Source organism: Fragaria vesca, linkage group LG2 (genome assembly GCF_000184155.1).
Source record: "Fragaria vesca subsp. vesca linkage group LG2, FraVesHawaii_1.0, whole genome shotgun sequence".
Taxonomy (NCBI): Eukaryota; Viridiplantae; Streptophyta; class Magnoliopsida; order Rosales; family Rosaceae; genus Fragaria; species Fragaria vesca.
Genome location: NC_020492.1, coordinates 1,090,862 through 1,109,538, shown reverse-complemented (window position 1 = coordinate 1,109,538; position 18,677 = coordinate 1,090,862). Strand labels below are relative to the sequence as shown.

Here is an 18,677-nt window from a genome sequence, read left to right as displayed (position 1 = left end):
TTTACAATGGGAGAGATGGAGATGATTGTTGCCTGATGACCAACTATTGTTACTGTTCTATAGTGTGACAATTTACCCATTTCACTTGCTGAAAAATCAAAAACTGTCGTTCTTTTTGCAAAAAAGATTGTACAATCCCAACTGAAATCCTAACTCCCTATATGGCTCCATCAACCCAGGAAAACAGAATTCTAAATCATCACACACAGACAAGCTAACACGAGTATCACAATCTTCTTGTGCTGATTTTGTTCATGAACTTCAACTTTCCGGCCACTGTCCAAGATTTGTGTTGGTTGTTTCTAGCAATAAAACAGGGATTTCAATTCTACACCTTATTACATTTTCCTCAAACTAGGCACCATTCATTTCAACCACACAGAATCTTTAACATTATAAGCAATATGAGATGTCAAGGATCATATGTCAAACAAAACTGATTACAACGTTGTATTAATATTAGTAACGATGAGGTAAACCATTTGATCAGCCACACCAAAGTCATTATAATGTTGCAATGCAGGTAACATTTTCAAATCTGGATGCTCGAAATTATAAACCAAACAAAAAGTGCTAGTTTCTCCTAAAGGATAAACCAACATCTACAATATAATTTTGAAGTTTTAGCCACAAATAGTCCAACACCAGCCATTATTGTATAAAGAACATAAGGTTATAGAAATGTTTCACATTGCTCTGCAAATCTATTACAAACAATTACCCAGAAACAATTACCCAGAAAGCATAAATAGGAAGGAAATACTATAATCGGAAACAACTGGAAGCGAATCTTAAACATAACTGACGATAACATGACACCATCGAATCATCCATCTTGTGCTGCTGTATGCACTTGCTGCTGTATGTTCATCTTCAACCCTGTAGAAATCGGAACAGAACAGAGTTGGAGACGAACATACAGCGTCAAGAACACAACATCAACCCCAAATCCAACGCATCCAAGCAGCTCGAATCTGGCTCCAATCTGCCGGAATTACAACTTCTAAGCCAAGATTTTTGCCATGCTGCCTTGACAGTAATTTATCAAACACATGAGTAGAAGCTAGTTGCAGAACAACTCCCAGCTCTACTCAGAGTCTGTCGTGACTAAGAACTATTTTGCAGAACAACTCCCACCCCTCTTTACAAACCCCAAATCCCCTGATCTGCCATGGGGGATCACCCCGGCAGAAAGATTCCGACCATGGCTCGACCATCTCAGACATACAGCCAAGGAGAGAAGGTTTCAAAGAGTTTTGTTAAGCAAGATCGGCAGATAGTGTTTGTGTGAGGGTTGGAGGCGTGAAAGAAATCAAGAAATGAGCTAGGGTACAGATGGGGGAAAGGCTTTTATATGGGGGAGGGAATAACGTGGGCACATGTTTTCTTTCTCGACCCTTTGTTTATACCACTAGTGAGATGATGATTCTCTCACTGTGACTATTTAATTTACTGTGCAGTAAGTGTTAGCTCAATTATTTACGTATGTCTCATGGCTTTTGGGCAAAGCACTTCACTAACAAAACCATTTTGTTTTCTGAATTCTTCTATGAATACCTATATGTAATACAGGAGAGCATCTAATAAGGATCATTTGATGGAGGAATAGGGGAGGATTTCTTCGTTTCTCCCCCTTTTCGATCACATATTCACATAGCGACTGTCTAGTTTGTAGATATATAAGTACATTATATTTACAAGTTTTCATCCAAATTGAAAATCGTTAAAACATTCATAAATGTGATTTATCAATTATAAACTTCAACGACTCCTGTTTGACAGATTTGGATCGTCCATTGATTTGATTTAGTTTGATTCCTTAACGATCATCAATTTGACTGAAAATTTGTAAAAATGATCTAATATACCTAAAAACTAAACGGGTGAGAAAAAAAAAATATATAATTGAAAAATGGGTGTAATAAACCATTAATGGAGAAGTCATCAACTAGTCCTAAATCAAATTGTCATAATTAAAACCCATTCCTATGTAATACTACTTTTTATGTGTCCAAATGTGTGGTCCATGAGGGGTTTTTGAGGGAGTAAATAGTCAACACATGATCATTATATAGCTTCTTCAATCAATAATAACCACAAATTTTAATATGCATAGTATACAAGATTGTATAATATAATTTTCTCTTTTTAGGAGTATGTAATCTTTACTATTGATATTTTTACTCACGTAGTTACGTTCCGTAAAAAGAGGCCTAGAATTGGAAAAAAAATAAAAAATTTGGTTGTTTCGCTTGTCCTGCCGAGTCTTTGAGTCGGCATTGCCTTCCAACGTCACGAATATAATTTGGGAGTGGCTAGACGGGCTATTATGGTTCTTCAACAGTGGTGTTTGGGTTCAGAAGGTCAGAATGTTTGATGGAGGACATAAGTTTCAACCTCTTTTGGTGTAAGGAGATGGCTGCGTATGGGGTTATGAGGCGTACAAGATTCAAGATTGGAGCAAAGTCAAATCTTCAATGGCTAGAAGCGGCTCCTTTTGGTTGGGTCAAGAACAACGGCGGCATGACTATGGTTTCACTTATCGCTTTAATTCTCTCGGATTGATCACTAGGCCAATTTCTCAATCAGACAATAGTAAAAATAAAACTCATTGTCCTAGAAAATTAGAAAACGGCAAAAAAATAAACATATATGTCAAAAGCGTTCAGACAATAGTAGTTAATTCTCTGTTGTCTCAGTTCATTCAAACAACGGTTATTTAAGGCCACAATTCTCCTGAACTTTATCAGAAAACGATTTCGTGTCACGTATAAGACAATCTTTAAATGGACAACTGTAAAATAAGTAAAGAACTCATCAAACAACGTTGTTTCAAAATGTTTGATCGTAAAATTAGCCTAGTGGATGGACAAATATATAACGGTGTGTGAAGGCGGTTAGACATAGATACATTGGGGTTTAGACATCGGTGGAGCTAACTGAACGACAATGATGGTGTAATCGTGGTTTTTGGGCTAAGAGGGGAAGTTATGGGTCGTACACCTTTCTCACTTTGATGGGTTTTGGTACATGGCACATGGTTTTGGGCTTAGAGGTTGGCAGTGGGCCAAAGTTGACATGATTTTATTTCTTGGTATCTTTTAGGGGTTTTTAGGTTATTGGTTATGTTTAATAGGTCTCTCCTCTAATGTAGCCTGGTTGTTATAGTGTCACCTCCATAAACTATGTGTTTTCAATTCGGTGTTTTCTATTGTCAATGTAACAGGGAGATTCCCTTATACATACATTGACAATTTTAGTATAGGGTGTTGGAAGATGATTGTGACCTCTCGAGATTGGATATAAGGATGTGTCGAGAGTTCTTAAATATATTGGTTTTTAGTAGCCCGGTTAAGAGAGTGATTCGTGTGGTTAGAGTTGATGAGCCTTTATCGGCTACATGATATCTGTAACTGTTGTTCTGAATCCTTAGTCTTCGTATTTGAGTTTTGATGTGACCCACGACGGCTTAATTTCTCTATCATTATAATATTAATTGTTGTGTATATTACATGTTCATTACAATATAAAATAAAAATAAAGCTTTACTGAGAGCTAAGAGAAATATAGACGAAATCTAGGGTTTCAAGTAGACGACAGCGGCAAGCTCATCCCTTGTCCTGACCACAAAGGCGACGTCTTGGCATCGTGCTTGCTAATGGAGAGGCACATCTCATGTGCATGGTTGGCCGATTAGTAGCAGACTCTTGGGGCATTTCAATCTTAATTGAGGTGAGATCGAACTGTGTTGGTCCTTTTCGATTTGGCGGGGTGGGTTGTGGTCATCGGGAGAAGCAGTGACTGAAGCACGAGAGCAGGGCTGCCTGCTGACGTGTACAACGGCGGAGCGCAGAGTGGGCACTTGATTTGCTTCAAAAATTTATTAGAAGCGGCGGTGGCGAGTCTCAAGACAAGGCAGCGGCGCTTATTATAATTACTAGAGGCGGCAACACAGAGGTCGGAAGTTATGCTCTGTTTGGCAGGGGAAGTCGCCAGATTGATTGGGTGACGATAGCAGCTCCGGAGGTCCTAGAGCTTGGTGCAATCAGGTCTGGTAGTGTTGAGGGGGGTGTTTGTGAGCTGGGCGGGTCTGTTGTTGTTACCCCACTTGTCATCCTCTCAGCATGCTTTGGGCCTATTTGGATTGGGCCGAAGGATATTTGTCGAGACTGTATGACGAGATCCCTCTTTGTGCCTTAACAACTTTTCTTATCTCCCATGTCGATGAAAAGTACACCTGTGGGCGTGGGGTCTAAGGCCTATAATCGAGGAGTGATGATTTGTTGTTGGAGCGTGAAAGTTTAATTTTCTTTCTAGTTATTCATATCCACCTTTTTGGATGTGTAAAGACCCGACCCCAAACTATACTAAGTAAATCTAAATATTTATCAAAATAGGAACTCAACACATGGATAATATTTCTGAGTATCCAATGCTTAATCGAGCATCAGAAGAGCAATCCAGAGATTCACTTAAGAAATTGAACAAAGGATTCACTCTTAGCAAGAAAATGAACCTAAAATCTTTATTCCAATCCTATTCCAAACACGAACACCTTACCCGATCGACTCCGATGAAAAACTAATCATTGGGTGACGATTTTAACCAATGGCTTGAGTTGAAAACCACGGTTGTTGCCCTTTGAATCACTTACTTCTCTTTAGGAAACGAAAAGTGATTGATTATTGGAGAAGGTCAGCGTGAGAGGTAGAGTCGAGGTCGGGGTCGATGTTCGTCTAGGAGAATAGTGAGAGATTTCCCTCCCTCTTGGTCGAGGTCGGTGGGAGATATCACGGTTGGAGGTCGGTGTCATCTCCCCTTCTCGACCCTTCTTTCCCTTTTTATCTTCTATCTCAATTCCCCCCCCCCCCCAAAAATCTTCTTTCCTTGTCTTTTTCCTGGTCAGTGAAAAAGTTCCACAACCTTCCATTCTTTTCTAGACCAATCTCAACTTGTAACCCAAATCCAAGAGTAAAAAGTAATCACAAACCCAACGGTATAGATCAAATTTCAAAAGATCCAACGATCCATGACACTCTATTTCATTTATTTTATTCTCATAGTTTTATCAATAGTGAGTAAATCAATTGTGTAGAAAATTCACGAGAATTTTCACATGCTCAATCAATACAAAGTATTAGTACCACATCCTCATAATTTAGATCTCATGTCAATAATATTCATTCATTTGTAAAATACTCGGTGTATCACAAATCCGGTCTATGAAAAATATATAATAAAAAGGTCTATGTCATTCTCTCCTACCTCCATTTTCTCAATTCTTCCTCTTCTTTTAAATTTTCCGTGTCCCATATTGGTGTGAGCCCAGTATTCTAGACCTTGCTTTCATAGATATATTATTTTACTTACTTATTCACCTTACTATAATTGTGAAAGTATACCGTATATGTGCATATATCTATTATACACATATGTTCCAGCACATGAAGAGTCCCAAATAAATATTCTCGTATTACAATAATATTTTAATTGACTCACGTCTTAGCACGAATGATATATATGTATATACATTAATTGACTTTTAAAATTATCGGGGTATTACATGATTACAGCTTGAGGATTTTGATCTGGGATGTAGCTTGAGGTTATTTTTTCAATTCATATTGTAGGTTTAAATTAAATGTCTTAACTTTGTTAGTTTGAGTGGTCTTGCTTGACCGTTTCGGTTTTTATGATTTCGATCAATGAGATTACTTCATTTCCTCTATAAAAAAAAACAGAAGCTTTTGATGAATTTCTAAATTCTTGTACTTTAGTTAATTGAAATATTTTATTATTTAAAATTCACTCTGAATATTATAAAGTTATATGAATATTATGGTAGTTTAGAAGAAATTTATATAGAAAGAATCCTAAACGTAATGGTGAGGGGAAGCTTTCAGGGCGAGTAATTGATGAAGAAAAGAAAATCACTGGCTATGATATTGTTTCCTTAATGGTGACGGGCAGTCTTAATATAAGTAATAAGGTCGGGATTTCATTGTTAATAACCCTAACTAAGTTTTTCTATATTTGATCTTTCGAGAAGCCATTGAAACCAGATTGAGTAACAAGAATGGTTCGATCCAATTCAAGGTTATCTTGGGACCTAATACAGAATGAAAGGTCTCGCAAGGTTACGTTTCGAAAAAGAAAGACTGGATTGTTGAAGAAAGCTTATGAGTTGAACACTCTTTGTGATGTGAAGGGGTGCGTGATCATATACGAAAGCAATTCTGATGGCCAATTGCTCCAACCCGAAATCTATCCAAAACAGGAGGAGGTGAAGCAAATCATCAATAAGTATGCATCTTGTTCATCGAAGAGAGTTCACAATTTGGAGGACTTCTACGCCGAGAAAATTGAACAACTGCAAACAAAGATTAAGAAACTACGCCGGAAGAATGATGAACTTCAGTTTCCAACGTGCGATGATAGGATGAATGCGCTATCATTAGATCAATTGCTTAGTCTTGCACAAAAGCTGGATCACAAAATTGAAGCTGTAAGGAGATCGATGCAGTGTGCTATTAATCATGAAGGTAGACTAGGGCCAATGCCTTTGTATCACAATGGCAGGGCTCTACCGGAGGAGCAGAGCTCTGCACAAGCGCAAGGCTTGTTTTATGACAATCTTGATCATCAGATGCTCGCATTCGATTCTCGGATGCTTGCATTCGAGCATCAGAGCAACAATGGTTGGAATCATTCCGCAGGCATGACTCCGTTGGCCGAGTATGCTCCATTGACATTAACCTTGCCGCCGAACTGTCATGATGTAACATTCCATAACCATGCACCACCATATCCGATGTCGACAAGTGCTCTATTTCCTCCACACTTTGTTTCATCTGATAAGCTTCCTCTATCTCTTGGTTCAGCCCAGCAACCAAGTCTGGAGAACACCAATGTTTCATCATCTCAGTCTCCTGAAGACTTGAGAAGGCTTGAGGGTGATATCTAGTCTACAACACCATATGGCATGCCTATATTACATATATTATGTGTTAGGTTGAATTCGAATGGATTCATGTAACATGTCATATGAACCAAGTGGATTCATATAACATCCTGTCTATCATAATACATTGTTGCACGTAGACATTATTTATAATCAAACAAGAAAACAAGACAACATTGAAAATCTTCTTTCATCGACTCATCGAAAAAGGAAAAAATCTTCTTTCATTGATTTAGCTTTGTTTGAAACTTTAAATTGTATGGTGTGTTTAAAACCGATACTATTTGGTATGTCAAGCTCAAGTGCCCATACTATTTTTAACTTATCATTCAGTAGTTCACATAAGAAACTGTTTTACTGTCGTTAAGACAAAGGTTGGATAAACAATTCGAGTGGAGTAAATCTCACAACTTTTCACGTAAGAACGAGAGACTGAGCCACTATACCAAATTGCATCGGGCAAAAAACATCTATCAACTTTAGAAGCAAATCCCTTGTCCTCTTCTCCTTTGGGCTCTAAACGAGAGGGTAGTTTGGAACGCCATGAGGCCCAAAGAGCGGACCGACTGTGGATCCAACAAGGGCACCCCAAAAGTTCCCCTCATAGAAGAACAGAGCCAGAGAGAGAATCAAATTCAACTTTTTCTAGGGTTTCTGGAACTGCGAAGCCATGTCGTCGACGACCACCAACAAAGCGGGAACGGCGTCAGCCCAGCAGAGCAACGCGAAGCCAGGGCTCCGAAAGCCCGTGTTCGTCAAGGTGAGCGATCTCAAGCCCGGAACGAGCGGCCACACTCTCGTCGTCAAGGTCATCAACGCCACCACGGTGTTGCAGAAGGGCCGATCGGTGTCGCAGCATCTCCGCCAGAGCCGAATCTCCGAGTGCCTCATTGGGGATGAGACCGGGACCATTCTCTTCACTGCTAGAAATGAGCAAGGTAGCCATTTCTCATTTTGTATTGGTTTGCTTTGTTTATGAAAATTGAGCGCAAAATGTGAAATGTGTTAGAAATTTGGGGTTAATGGTGTGTTTGTGATTATTATGTTTGGATAATTGGATTGATGAGAAAGAGAAATTAGAGCAAGTGGTTTCGGGCTATGTGTTCTACACTGTTTTGGGTTTGGAGAATGAAAAATTTTGTGGAATTAGTAAGTTTGTTGAATGGGATTGAATGGAATTACAAGCTGTGTGAATAGGTAAAAAAAAAAAAAGGTTTACGGGTCTAGATTCTGCTTGTAGTGGCTTGGTGTTGTGAAGTGCTATTCCTCATGGATTACTCATGTTGTATTTTGTTGTTGTACTATTTGTTCGCTGTGCTGATGCTGTTAAGTTTCTTTTCACTATGAAAAAGAGTCTGAAATGCATGGAAATAGGCTATTTATAATTAACAAGGAAATTGGCGTGGTAAAGCTGAGATGACTAAGGCAATTAGCATGGGCCATGGGGTGTGGAAACTTTCTAAGTTGTTTTATTCATTAGTGCCTCTTAAATGTTCAAGTAAACGAAAACTAGCAAGAATGTTTTAAAAAGGCTAGGTGAATGAAGTTAGGAATGTATTAACGCTAGCAGCCTAAACCTGTAATATTGTCAGCTAAAAGCTACTATTCTTTAATCATTCCTTTTCAAATCTATTCAAGATTTGAAATTCTAGCAGTAGTCTAGTACTTTGTAGAATTTAAGTTGAAAATGTAGTGGGCCTGTATCTACAAGCTGCTTATGTATTGCAATAAAACATCTGCAGAATTTTTAATCTCTTGAGGAAGGAAATGTGTTACTTTGGTTCTTAGGACGTGTTTTTTTTTTTTTCAAAGTTTTACTGAAGAAGATTAATTTAGTGATTTGCTGATTATAGCATTCAAAGTTAAGGGACTTGATGTCTTGAACATGATATAGTTCATCTTGTTGTAGTGCAAATATGACTTCATATACATGCGGTGTATGAAGCGAGTCCAAATGACCATTTTATTCTGCTGGGTGGTGTCCAATTATACTTAGCATAGCATTTTGGTGGTTTTTTGCAGCCTTTAATGTTATGTTATTCCATTATTTTTTTCAAATTACAAAGTGTTTGGTGATACTTTTCATGATAGTTGAGGAAATTATAGTTAAATCTAGTTGTGCAATTATTTCCTTGATCTGTTTGTAGTAATCTTTGCTTTACTCGGAGACGGACAGTTGTCATCTTGATATAACATCATTTGATAAATTGGTGAGGAAGTTTATGTTGATTCAAATTTTTTCGCGTAATATATTTAAGGTGAAACAGATAATCAGTCCTCATAAGTTTCACTTGTCTCTTAAAAGCTTCACAATATTTTCTCAGCATGGCAAGGAAGATGTATACTACATTAGATATAGCTTTTTGGCATTTCTTTATGGATGTGCTTTTGTTGAGTTCAGTTTCCCTGTTCTCTATCTTATATTGTTTTGTTTGCCATTTTTTCCAGTTGATTTGATGAAGCCTGACTCCACTGTTATTATCCGCAATGCTAAGATCGACATGTTTAAGGGATCCATGAGGCTAGCAGTTGACAAATGGGGCCGTATTGAGGTGACTGAGCCTGCAAAGTTTGTAGTAAAGGATAACAACAATCTCTCTTTAGTTGAATATGAGCTGGTTAGTGTTGTGGAGGAATGAATAGGGTCTCTTTGCTGCTAGTATATTTCGAGAGAAGAATCAAAATTCCTAATGCTGTAACTGCTGCTTGGTTATGTTCTATTGGCGATATGCTTAGTTTGACTTTGGGATTGGTTGGAAGATGTTTATGAGAAAAGACTTGGTGATTTTTAATATAATTATAATGTAGGGTTTGGTTGGATGTGGGCAGGAACAGCTTGTGTCTTACTTAAGGTGAAAATGTAACTTGATTTTCATCACTAAGAAAGTGCTTCACTTCTTTCTTCTCATCTTTAGCACCTTACTCTTTTCTTATAAGGCTGCACTTCTTGTCTATTACGTGCATCGCAAACTTTCAGAACTCCAATTCAGGGTTCAAAATTGCTCAACAGGGGTTGGTTCACCGGTTATGTTCTCAAAAACGAGGAATTAACTCAATTAAGGATACCTCACCTGATGTGGTGAAAATTATCACCCATACGGGTAATTTTTGGTAGGTTCGTTGAATTGAAACAAAATATAAGTTTTTCACATGTAAATGTTCTAATTTTGCAGCACAATGTTTAATGTTTGACCATTTTAACGACTTTGTGATTTGAACCTGGGTTTGAACTTTAAGGTCACCAATCTAAATGCTCAGTAACTAGATCAGCTGGCGGTCTGGCTATAAGTCTGCCCTTCCCCAAACAGACACCTCCTCGCTCGCACTCTTGTCCTTACAGAATCAATCACAGATTTAAGAGACACTAGCTTTCCTATAAGTCATTCGATATAGACCAAAAACAAAACGCCGGTTTAGAACAAAAACATGTTACCCTGCTGGCCTGCTGCGTACATTTTAACAGAATCCTACCGCGTCTTCTCTGCAGAATGTAATTGCATATACTTTGTTGGAGTCTTGTCCGCGAGAAGAGTTGTAAAAGCCGAAGCCGGTTTGGTTTTGGGTAGGGATGGAAGAGAAGGAGTGGAGGCTGTTGAGGTTTTGTTCGTATTACTGCGAGTATTGGTACATGCATAGCAGAAATCATATGGAGAGCATTGGACTAAGCTAGGAGCCTAGGAACAACAAGGTGGTCTAAGATTAAGAAACCATATTGAGATATGCTAGATGAAGATAACAATCTGGAGCTTTATAGACTAGTCGACTAAAGAAGAATGAGAAGGAAATTTTGTCTCTCGACTGGAAAAAATTATCTCAAAAGGGAAGCCCTTGCCTAAGTCTCCCGTACCGTTTTATGAAAAGAAAATTGAATGATGAAAATTGGTATCTCAAGCTCAAGTTCGCTCCAAGAAATATAGCCATTCCTACCCCCTGACGTCATCCCATGAGCCTCTTATCCATTATCATTTGATCACGGCGGGAAAACAAATAAAAATAGAAAAACTCACATTAGGTTTAAGGATAATGAGGCTTAAATTGATGACTTCCACGACATCAAGGTGACACTCTACCAATGAGTTATGACTTATATCCCTTCCCTTGCCCCTATTTTTTTTTTTAACTAATCATTTTAGTAGTCCACAGAAGGCGCTACTCTTGTGTCCTTAAGACCGAAGTTGGATAAATAACTCAAATGCAACAACTAATCTTTCATCCGTAATTCTTACAACAGTTCACATACAAATGGGAGACTGAGCCACTAAACCACATTTGGACAAAACATAATCGTTTCTCTCGACCTTAGAAGCAATCTTAGGCCCAGTTTGGTATTAAGTTTTAGAGATTAAAATCACTTATAATCACCATTTTAGGTAGATTTTTTATTTGGTAAAATCTTAAAACGTGCTTATCTAGAAATTTTTAATTTAAATAACCATGATTTTAGAAAGCAGATTAGGGGCTGCTTATTTAAAACTGAGTTTTTAAATAGAAATTCTTATATGCACGACGTGTATTTACACGATGCAATCTTAACTGTTCATAACAATTCATATGTTTGACCACCATGTTTTTATATTTTTTTTCTCTAATCTTCCTCATCTATGTATGTATGTGAAAATACACGTCATGTATTACTGAAGATGTTCTCATTTTTAAACTACAATATCAAACTAAACCTTAAACGGTCCTTAATTTGCTGAAAACGAGAGGGTGGATTAGGAATGCCATGAGGCCCAAAGACCTGACGGACTTGGATCCAATAAGGGCACCTCAATGGACATTGTAAACGTACGAAGTAAATAGTAAATGCCCAAATTACCAAAGCGTCGTAATCAAATAGTCAAATTACCCGCACTACTACTAATAAAAGGGAAAGGGCGCACCAAACCCAACACAAAGGAGAAGAAGAAGAGAACCAGAGTCTCTCAGAGAGAATCAATTTCACTTTTTCTAGGGTTTGTTTTTAGGTTTTGTGGAACTGAGAAGCCATGTCGTCGACGACCACCAACAAAGCGGGAGCGGCGTCGGCCCAGCAGAGCAATGCGAAGCCGGGGCTCCGGAAGCCCGTGTTCGTCAAGGTGAGCGATCTCAAGCCCGGAACGAGTGGCCACACTCTCGTCGTCAAGGTCATCAACGCCACCACCGTCTTGCAGAAGGGCCGATCGGTGTCGCAGCACCTCCGCCACACCCGAATCTCAGAGTGCCTCATTGGTGATGAGACCGGGACCATTCTCTTCACTGCCAGAAATGAGCAAGGTAGCCTTTTCTCGTTTCGTATTGGTTTGCTTTGTTTATAAATTGAGCATGTAATTTGAATGGTGTGTGTTTATGGGTTATTATGTGTGCATAATTGGAATGTTGAGGAAGAGAAATTTGGGGAAATTAGAGCAAGTGGTTTCGGTAGGCCTTTCGTGTTGTGCCGGTTTATTACATTTCTCTTGTTTGGATTGGTTTTCTCGGTATATGTCTCGATTAAGCTATCAAATTATTAGGTGTTGGATTTTCTTTGATGGGAATGCTGTTATGCATACTCAACTTTTGGGTTTCGGAGAACCAAAAATTTAGTGGAAGTAGTAAGTTTGTTGAAGGATTGAATGGAATTACAAGCTGTGTGAATGGTAAAAGAAAAATAAATTTCGGGGGTCTATATTCTGCTTGTAGTGGCTTGGTGTTGTGAAGTGCTATTGTCCTCAGTGGAGTAATCAGGTCTCTTTTGTTATTGTACTATTTGTTTGTTGTGCTGCTGCTGTTAAGTTTTCTTTTCACTGTGAAAAATACCCTGAAGTGCGTGAAATAGGCTATTTGTAACTAATGCTGTTATGGGTGTGGTAAAGCTGAAGATGACTAAGGCAATTAGCATGGTGTGGAAACTTTCTAAGTTGTTATATTCATTAGTGTGTACGCCCTTGAAAGTTAAGAGCCCCCTCATCTTGTTGTGGCGTATGAAGTGAGTCTGAATGATATTTTTATTCTGCTGAGTGGTGTTCAATTGTACTTAGTGTTGCATTTTGGTGGTTTTTTTTACAGCCCTTAATGTTATGTTATTCTTTTATTGTTTCTTTTTTTCATATTACAAGTACTTGGTGATACTTGGCTTCATAGTTGAGGAAGTTATAGTTACATCTAGTTGTACAATTCTTTCCTTGATCTGTTTGTAGTAATCTTTGATTTACTCAGAGAGTGACAGTTGGTCATCTTGATATACATCATGTGGTGAAGTGGTGAGGAAGTTCGTGTTGATTTGATTTTTTCACCTAATATATTTAAGGTCAAACAGATAATTCATCCTCATAAGTTTTGTCTCTTAAGAGCGTCGCAAACTTTCCTCACATGGCGAGGAAGAGATACTACAGAAGATATAGCTTTCTGCATTTCTTGATGTCTGTGCTCTTGTTGAGTTCAATTTCCCTGTCCTCTATCTTATGTTGCTTTGTTTGCCATTTTTTCCAGTTGATTTGATGAAGCCTGATACCACTGTTATTCTCCGCAATGCTAAGATCGACATGTTTAAGGGATCCATGAGGCTAGCAGTTGACAAATGGGGCCGTATTGAGGTGACTGAGCCTGCAAAGTTTGTAGTGAAGGAGAACAACAATCTCTCTTTAGTTGAATATGAGCTGGTGAGTGTTGTGGAGGAATGAATAGGGTCTCTTTGCTGCTAGTATATTTTGAGAGAAGAATCAAAATTCATAAGGTTTTGATGGTTGGTTTTGTTCCCATTACTTGGTGACATGCTGTTACTGCTGCTTGGTTATGTCGTATTGGTGAAATGCTTAGTTTGATTTTGGGATTGGTTGGAAGATGTTTATGAGAAAAGACTTGGTGATTTTAATATAATTATGATGTAGGTTTTGGTTGGATATAGGCAGGAACAGCTTGTGCCTTAAGGTGGAAATGTAACTTGATTTTCATCACTAAGAAAGTGCTTCACTTCTTTCTTCTCATCTTTAGCACCTAACTTACTCTTTGCTTATAAGCTGCACTGGTCTATTACGTGCATCTCAAACTTTCAGAACTCCAATTCAGGGTTCGGATTTGCCAACAGTGGGTGGTTCCCTGGTTCTGGTCTTAAAAGTAAGGAATGCCATCCTCTTTTATATACATGGCCTCAAGAGAGGCAGTTTTGGCGATCACTTAAAATGAGTCTTGTCGCATAGCTAAGGCAACAACTCGAAGCGAGATTGTGGTTCGCTCTTATCTGGTCTGTTGAGAATTTTTGTGTACGTTCAACGAGGTGAACCAACGCAACAACAAGAATACCCCTATCTAATCTAACCCATCTGATTTGGTCCTAGTAGAACCATGCTAGTAAGTAATGATTTAATGCCCCTTAACGTGACTTCTAGGTTGCCTCTTCGAATTTGAGAAAACAAGGAATCAAGGTATGTACCTCACCTGTTAGTGGTGAAAATTATCACCCATGGGTAAGTAGACTCGTTGAATTTGAAACAATATGCAAGTTATTCATATGTGAAATGTTCCAATTGTGCGGCACAATGCTTGACCACTTTGGTAACTTTGTGATTCGAATGTGAGGTTTGGAGTTCCCAATCTAAACGGATCACTGGTTCAGCTGGCGGTCTGGCCAATGGGATGTAAAAGGTCAGGATACGTTGCTCCAAACACAGACACCTCCTCGCTCGCACTCTTGTCAACTTTCCTAAAAGTCGACCCCGATCTCATTCAAAAGCAACTCGATTAAGACCAAAAACAGAACGCCGAGAGGTTTTGGGGTCACTGGCTACTTGAGTGACATAAACTGTCCACCTAAAAAGGGAACTCTGCATGAAGGTGGGAAAATTGACCGACCGACAACGCCAAAGAAGAAAAGATTTCTTGTCACAAGGGCCAGAGCTATCATCTATCATAGTAGAAGTTGATCACGATGGATCGATGGTGGGTCAAAACATCTAGTGCAGTATAGCGATGGATGGCCGAAGTGGATGAACTTACTAGCTGGGAAGCGACCATAAGAACATGTTGACTGAGCAAGGAAATCATAGGGCTAAAAAAATAGCTAGAACTCAATGTTCCATTGTCTTCACTCTCACATATAGCTAGAACTCAATGGTGCAAGCCCGCCATATGTACCCTTTCTCGGACGGAACCAATGGAGGAGTAACCGGAGTTGAAACATTTACTACTTAATCTGGTGAAATCTCGTAGAAAAGACCACCTTGTTCGTCCTCCTTGTTGTGTACCCTGCTGCGTATTTTTTAACAGAATCCTCTGAGGCAGCTTTGTCACTTTAGTATTGCAACATGTGGTTAAGCACCATGCTCGTACTCTTGTGCGTTTGACATTCTTTTGGTTTACCAGATACACCCTCGCTAGGCTCATCTTTCTTATCAATACCAAATATCAGGTTATTTTGAGTAACGTACTATACAATGGGGCGCCCATAAGGTTCCTTCCCTTTGATACAAACATTTTTGCAACAGATTGTTAGTCCCGTTCTTCAGACAGCTACGTACCACACGCTCCGAGTGCATGCGACGTCTCCTCTACAGAATGCAACTGCATATATATACTTTGGTTGGAGTCTTGTCCACGAGAAGAGTTGTAAAAGCCGAAGGTTTTGGGTAGGGCTGGAAGAGAAGGAGAGGAGGCTGTTGAGGTTTTGTTCTTGTAAGCTGCCATTAGTGTACCTGCGGGTAGCAGAAATCATATGGAGAGCATTTGTTCTAAGCTAGGGACAACAAGGTGGTCTTGTTATGCGAAAGCGGCCGACAGGCCTTACGGGTCCCACACACACAAGTCCAATAATACCGATATTTATCTCAGTTTAGCCACCCGGATGCGAAATGGGTATGGGTCCTAACACAAAAGGTCTTGGTATTAGTTGTGTGGTACCATTCATTATAACCCAAGGGTGACTCTTCACCTTTCAGATGTGAGATTTCAAAGGGCTTTAATCTAAGTCATACTTTTCTAACAATCTCCACCTGGCATGATTCAAGCCATCTCCAAATCTCACGATCCAAGTCTCAATAGCTCAACTGTGACCACAAGCATCAAATTTCAAATCATGTTATCCCAATCCAAACGGAAGCTCCACCAAATTGTGATTCGAGCTATCTCTAAATCTCACGATCTAAGTTCCAATAACTCAACCGTGACCACAAGCATCAAATTTCAAATCTTGTGATTCCAATCTAAACGGGAGATCTACCAAATTGCAACTTGGTTGTATGAGACACCAAACCCCAAGCGTCACTTAAGCTCTGATACCAATTGTTATGCGGAAGCGGCGACGGACCCCACACACGGGGGTCCAATAATGCTGATATTTTCCCCAGTTTAGCCACCCGGATGCGAAACGGCTATGAGGTTTTAACACAAAAGGTTTTGGCGTTAGTGTGTGCGGTATTATTCCTTATAACTAAGGATGACTCTTCATCTTTCAGAGCACGTTTACTAACTTTGAATGAAAATTATTATGAATCGGTATCAACAAGAATCGGTATGAGAATATTTCATATCATTCTACTGTTTTTTTATCATAAGGAATCAAAATATGAATGAAACTAATTACGATTGATGTTGTTTACTTACCATATGAATCAGAATTAAAACTAGTTTGATTACTAAAAAATACCCCTACAAGAATGAATTTAAAATACCCCTAAAATATAATATATATTTTTAGGGTTGGGTAATTTAGAAATATTATAATTATGTGAGGATATTTTGGGAAGAAAAAGTTGATTCCATTACTTTGATTCTGATACCCATCTGCGCCCTTGGGTATCAAATAAAAGGTTTCATCAAGAATCGATTCCTGATAAGCAATTGGGACCTACATCCATTCAAATACCTTGACATGTTAGTAAACGCCGGAATTCACCCATTTCGGAATCAATTACACCACTCTCAATTCCATTCTAAGTTAGTAAACATGCTCTCAGATGTAGAATTCCAAAAGGCTTTAATCTAAGCCACACTTTTCCAACATGTCTAAGATTAAGAAATTAAAGAAGCCATATATTTTTTTCAACAATATATAAAATAAAGACAACCTCAGATTACAAAACCCTTACTACAACTAGGCCTGTAAAATGGGCAGGGCTAGACCGACCCGGCCTTAAGACATGATGACCCACATACTACCCGGCTCTGGGCTTTTTCAGCCCTACATGTAAAATGGGTAGGGCAGGGCCAACCCTAAGAAAATATTTGAAGCCCAAACCCGGCCCATGGACGGGTAAAGTTTGGGCCGCCCATGGCTTAAATAATAAAAGGAATTAAATTTAAAGTTTTTAATAGTATAACTCCGAGAGTAAACATATTAAATTTAATTTAAAAAATTACTTTTAAATTTATTTTTTGTAGTGTAAATGAAATTATAATACAGTTAATACACTAATCTAAGATTTCTTAAATAATTCATTTATGTCCGGCCCATATGGGCAGGGCCATGGGCTAGCCCAGGACTTCAAAAGTATTGCCCATATCCTGCCCGTTTAAAAGTGGACCGAGCAAAGCCCGCCCATTAGCTTGGGCTAGGCCAGCCCATAACCCAAAAAGTTGGGCTCAGTTTGGGCATACATGTCGGCCTTTGGGCTGAGATTACAACCAACACCTAGAGAGTCAAAATAAAATGCCTGACTAGCAGCAAGAAGAAGAGATTTATTCCAGACTTGTGAATCGACATATTTCCCACCTCCTTAATTATCATGAATTGATTCCTTAATATTAAGGAATTTGATTACGAAGGGAGAAGATGGGTTTAAAAATCAATCATCTAGAATCATGGATACCAATTCATGTCATCTCTCATTCAGCTTGTCTCTGATTCATGATTGTTTTCTATTTCAACGTAAGTAAATGCGTCATTAGTTCAATATGCTAAAAATTCTTAGAACCTCATAGGTTTACTTCGCTTTTTAACTCCCGAATTCTAAAGGCTGATGACCCTATACTCTCAAATAACTTTTTTGTTCTATATATACACTATTTCAAACCCATGACTATTGACCTAAATAGGAAACTGTATGAATATGGGAAAAGCTAGACCGATCTACAACGCCAAAAAAAGAACATTTCTTGTCATTATTAAGGGCATGCAAGAGCTCTATATATCATAGAAGTGTTTGATTGAGGTCTTAGAGCTCGAAAGTGGTGGATGATGAGTTGTGATGGATATCGATGGTGTGGGTCAGAACATTTAGTGTCGTAGAGCGAAGGGTGGCCAAAGTAGCTGAAATTATTAGCTGGGAAGCGAGCATCAGAACATTGAATCAGCAACGTAATTCGCAGGGGCTAAAAATACATAGCTAGAATTCAATGTTCCATACTTCCATTCATATATGCCCTAATTCTAGTTAGCTTCTTGATCTTGTATCTATCACACAAGTCACAACCAACACCATGGCTTAACATCACATTTAGATTCAAGTCGTACGTCGCATGAATAAAAGTTTCACCCACCAAATTATATAAGCTGATACCAATATACAAACGTTATATAAGAGCAGTGGGGAAGAGTGTAACCCATCCAAACGACAGAATCACATTGATCAAACGTAAGCAATAGTGAGCGTCAGCTGACTATTTTTGAAGTCCTTTTCCTAATCAGTTGAGTAATTTTATAACTTGGTTCAGTCTGAATGGGACTTACATAAAATTCTTTGCGGATTGTCAGCTTAATTGTTCATATATAGTTGAGCAATCATATTTCTAGGGTACCTTTACTGCAGAATGTGTTCGAGTTTCC

At 38.7% G+C, this 18,677-nt stretch overlaps 3 protein-coding genes across 3 annotated transcripts; all 3 read left to right on the top strand.

Moving 5' to 3' along the window:
- The first annotated feature begins 6,076 nt into the window (after positions 1 to 6,076).
- Positions 6,077 to 6,964, top strand: LOC101295680 (MADS-box transcription factor PHERES 2-like). The gene has a single exon (XM_004291973.1). The coding sequence runs from the start codon at positions 6,077 to 6,079 to the stop codon at positions 6,962 to 6,964; it is 888 nt and encodes a 295-aa protein (XP_004292021.1).
- Positions 6,965 to 7,280: 316 nt separating this feature from the next.
- Positions 7,281 to 9,868, top strand: LOC101294224 (uncharacterized protein At4g28440-like). The gene is made up of 2 exons (XM_004289608.1): positions 7,281 to 7,899; positions 9,410 to 9,868. Exons 1-2 carry the CDS (start codon positions 7,632 to 7,634, stop codon positions 9,598 to 9,600), a joined length of 459 nt encoding a protein of 152 aa, XP_004289656.1. The 5' UTR covers positions 7,281 to 7,631; the 3' UTR covers positions 9,601 to 9,868.
- Positions 9,869 to 11,854: 1,986 nt separating this feature from the next.
- On the top strand, positions 11,855 to 13,904 carry LOC101294518 (uncharacterized protein At4g28440-like). Its single transcript, XM_004289609.1, has 2 exons — positions 11,855 to 12,217; positions 13,412 to 13,904. The coding sequence occupies exons 1-2, from the start codon at positions 11,950 to 11,952 to the stop codon at positions 13,600 to 13,602; spliced, it is 459 nt and encodes a 152-aa protein (XP_004289657.1). The 5' UTR covers positions 11,855 to 11,949; the 3' UTR covers positions 13,603 to 13,904.
- Positions 13,905 to 18,677: the final 4,773 nt, after the last annotated feature.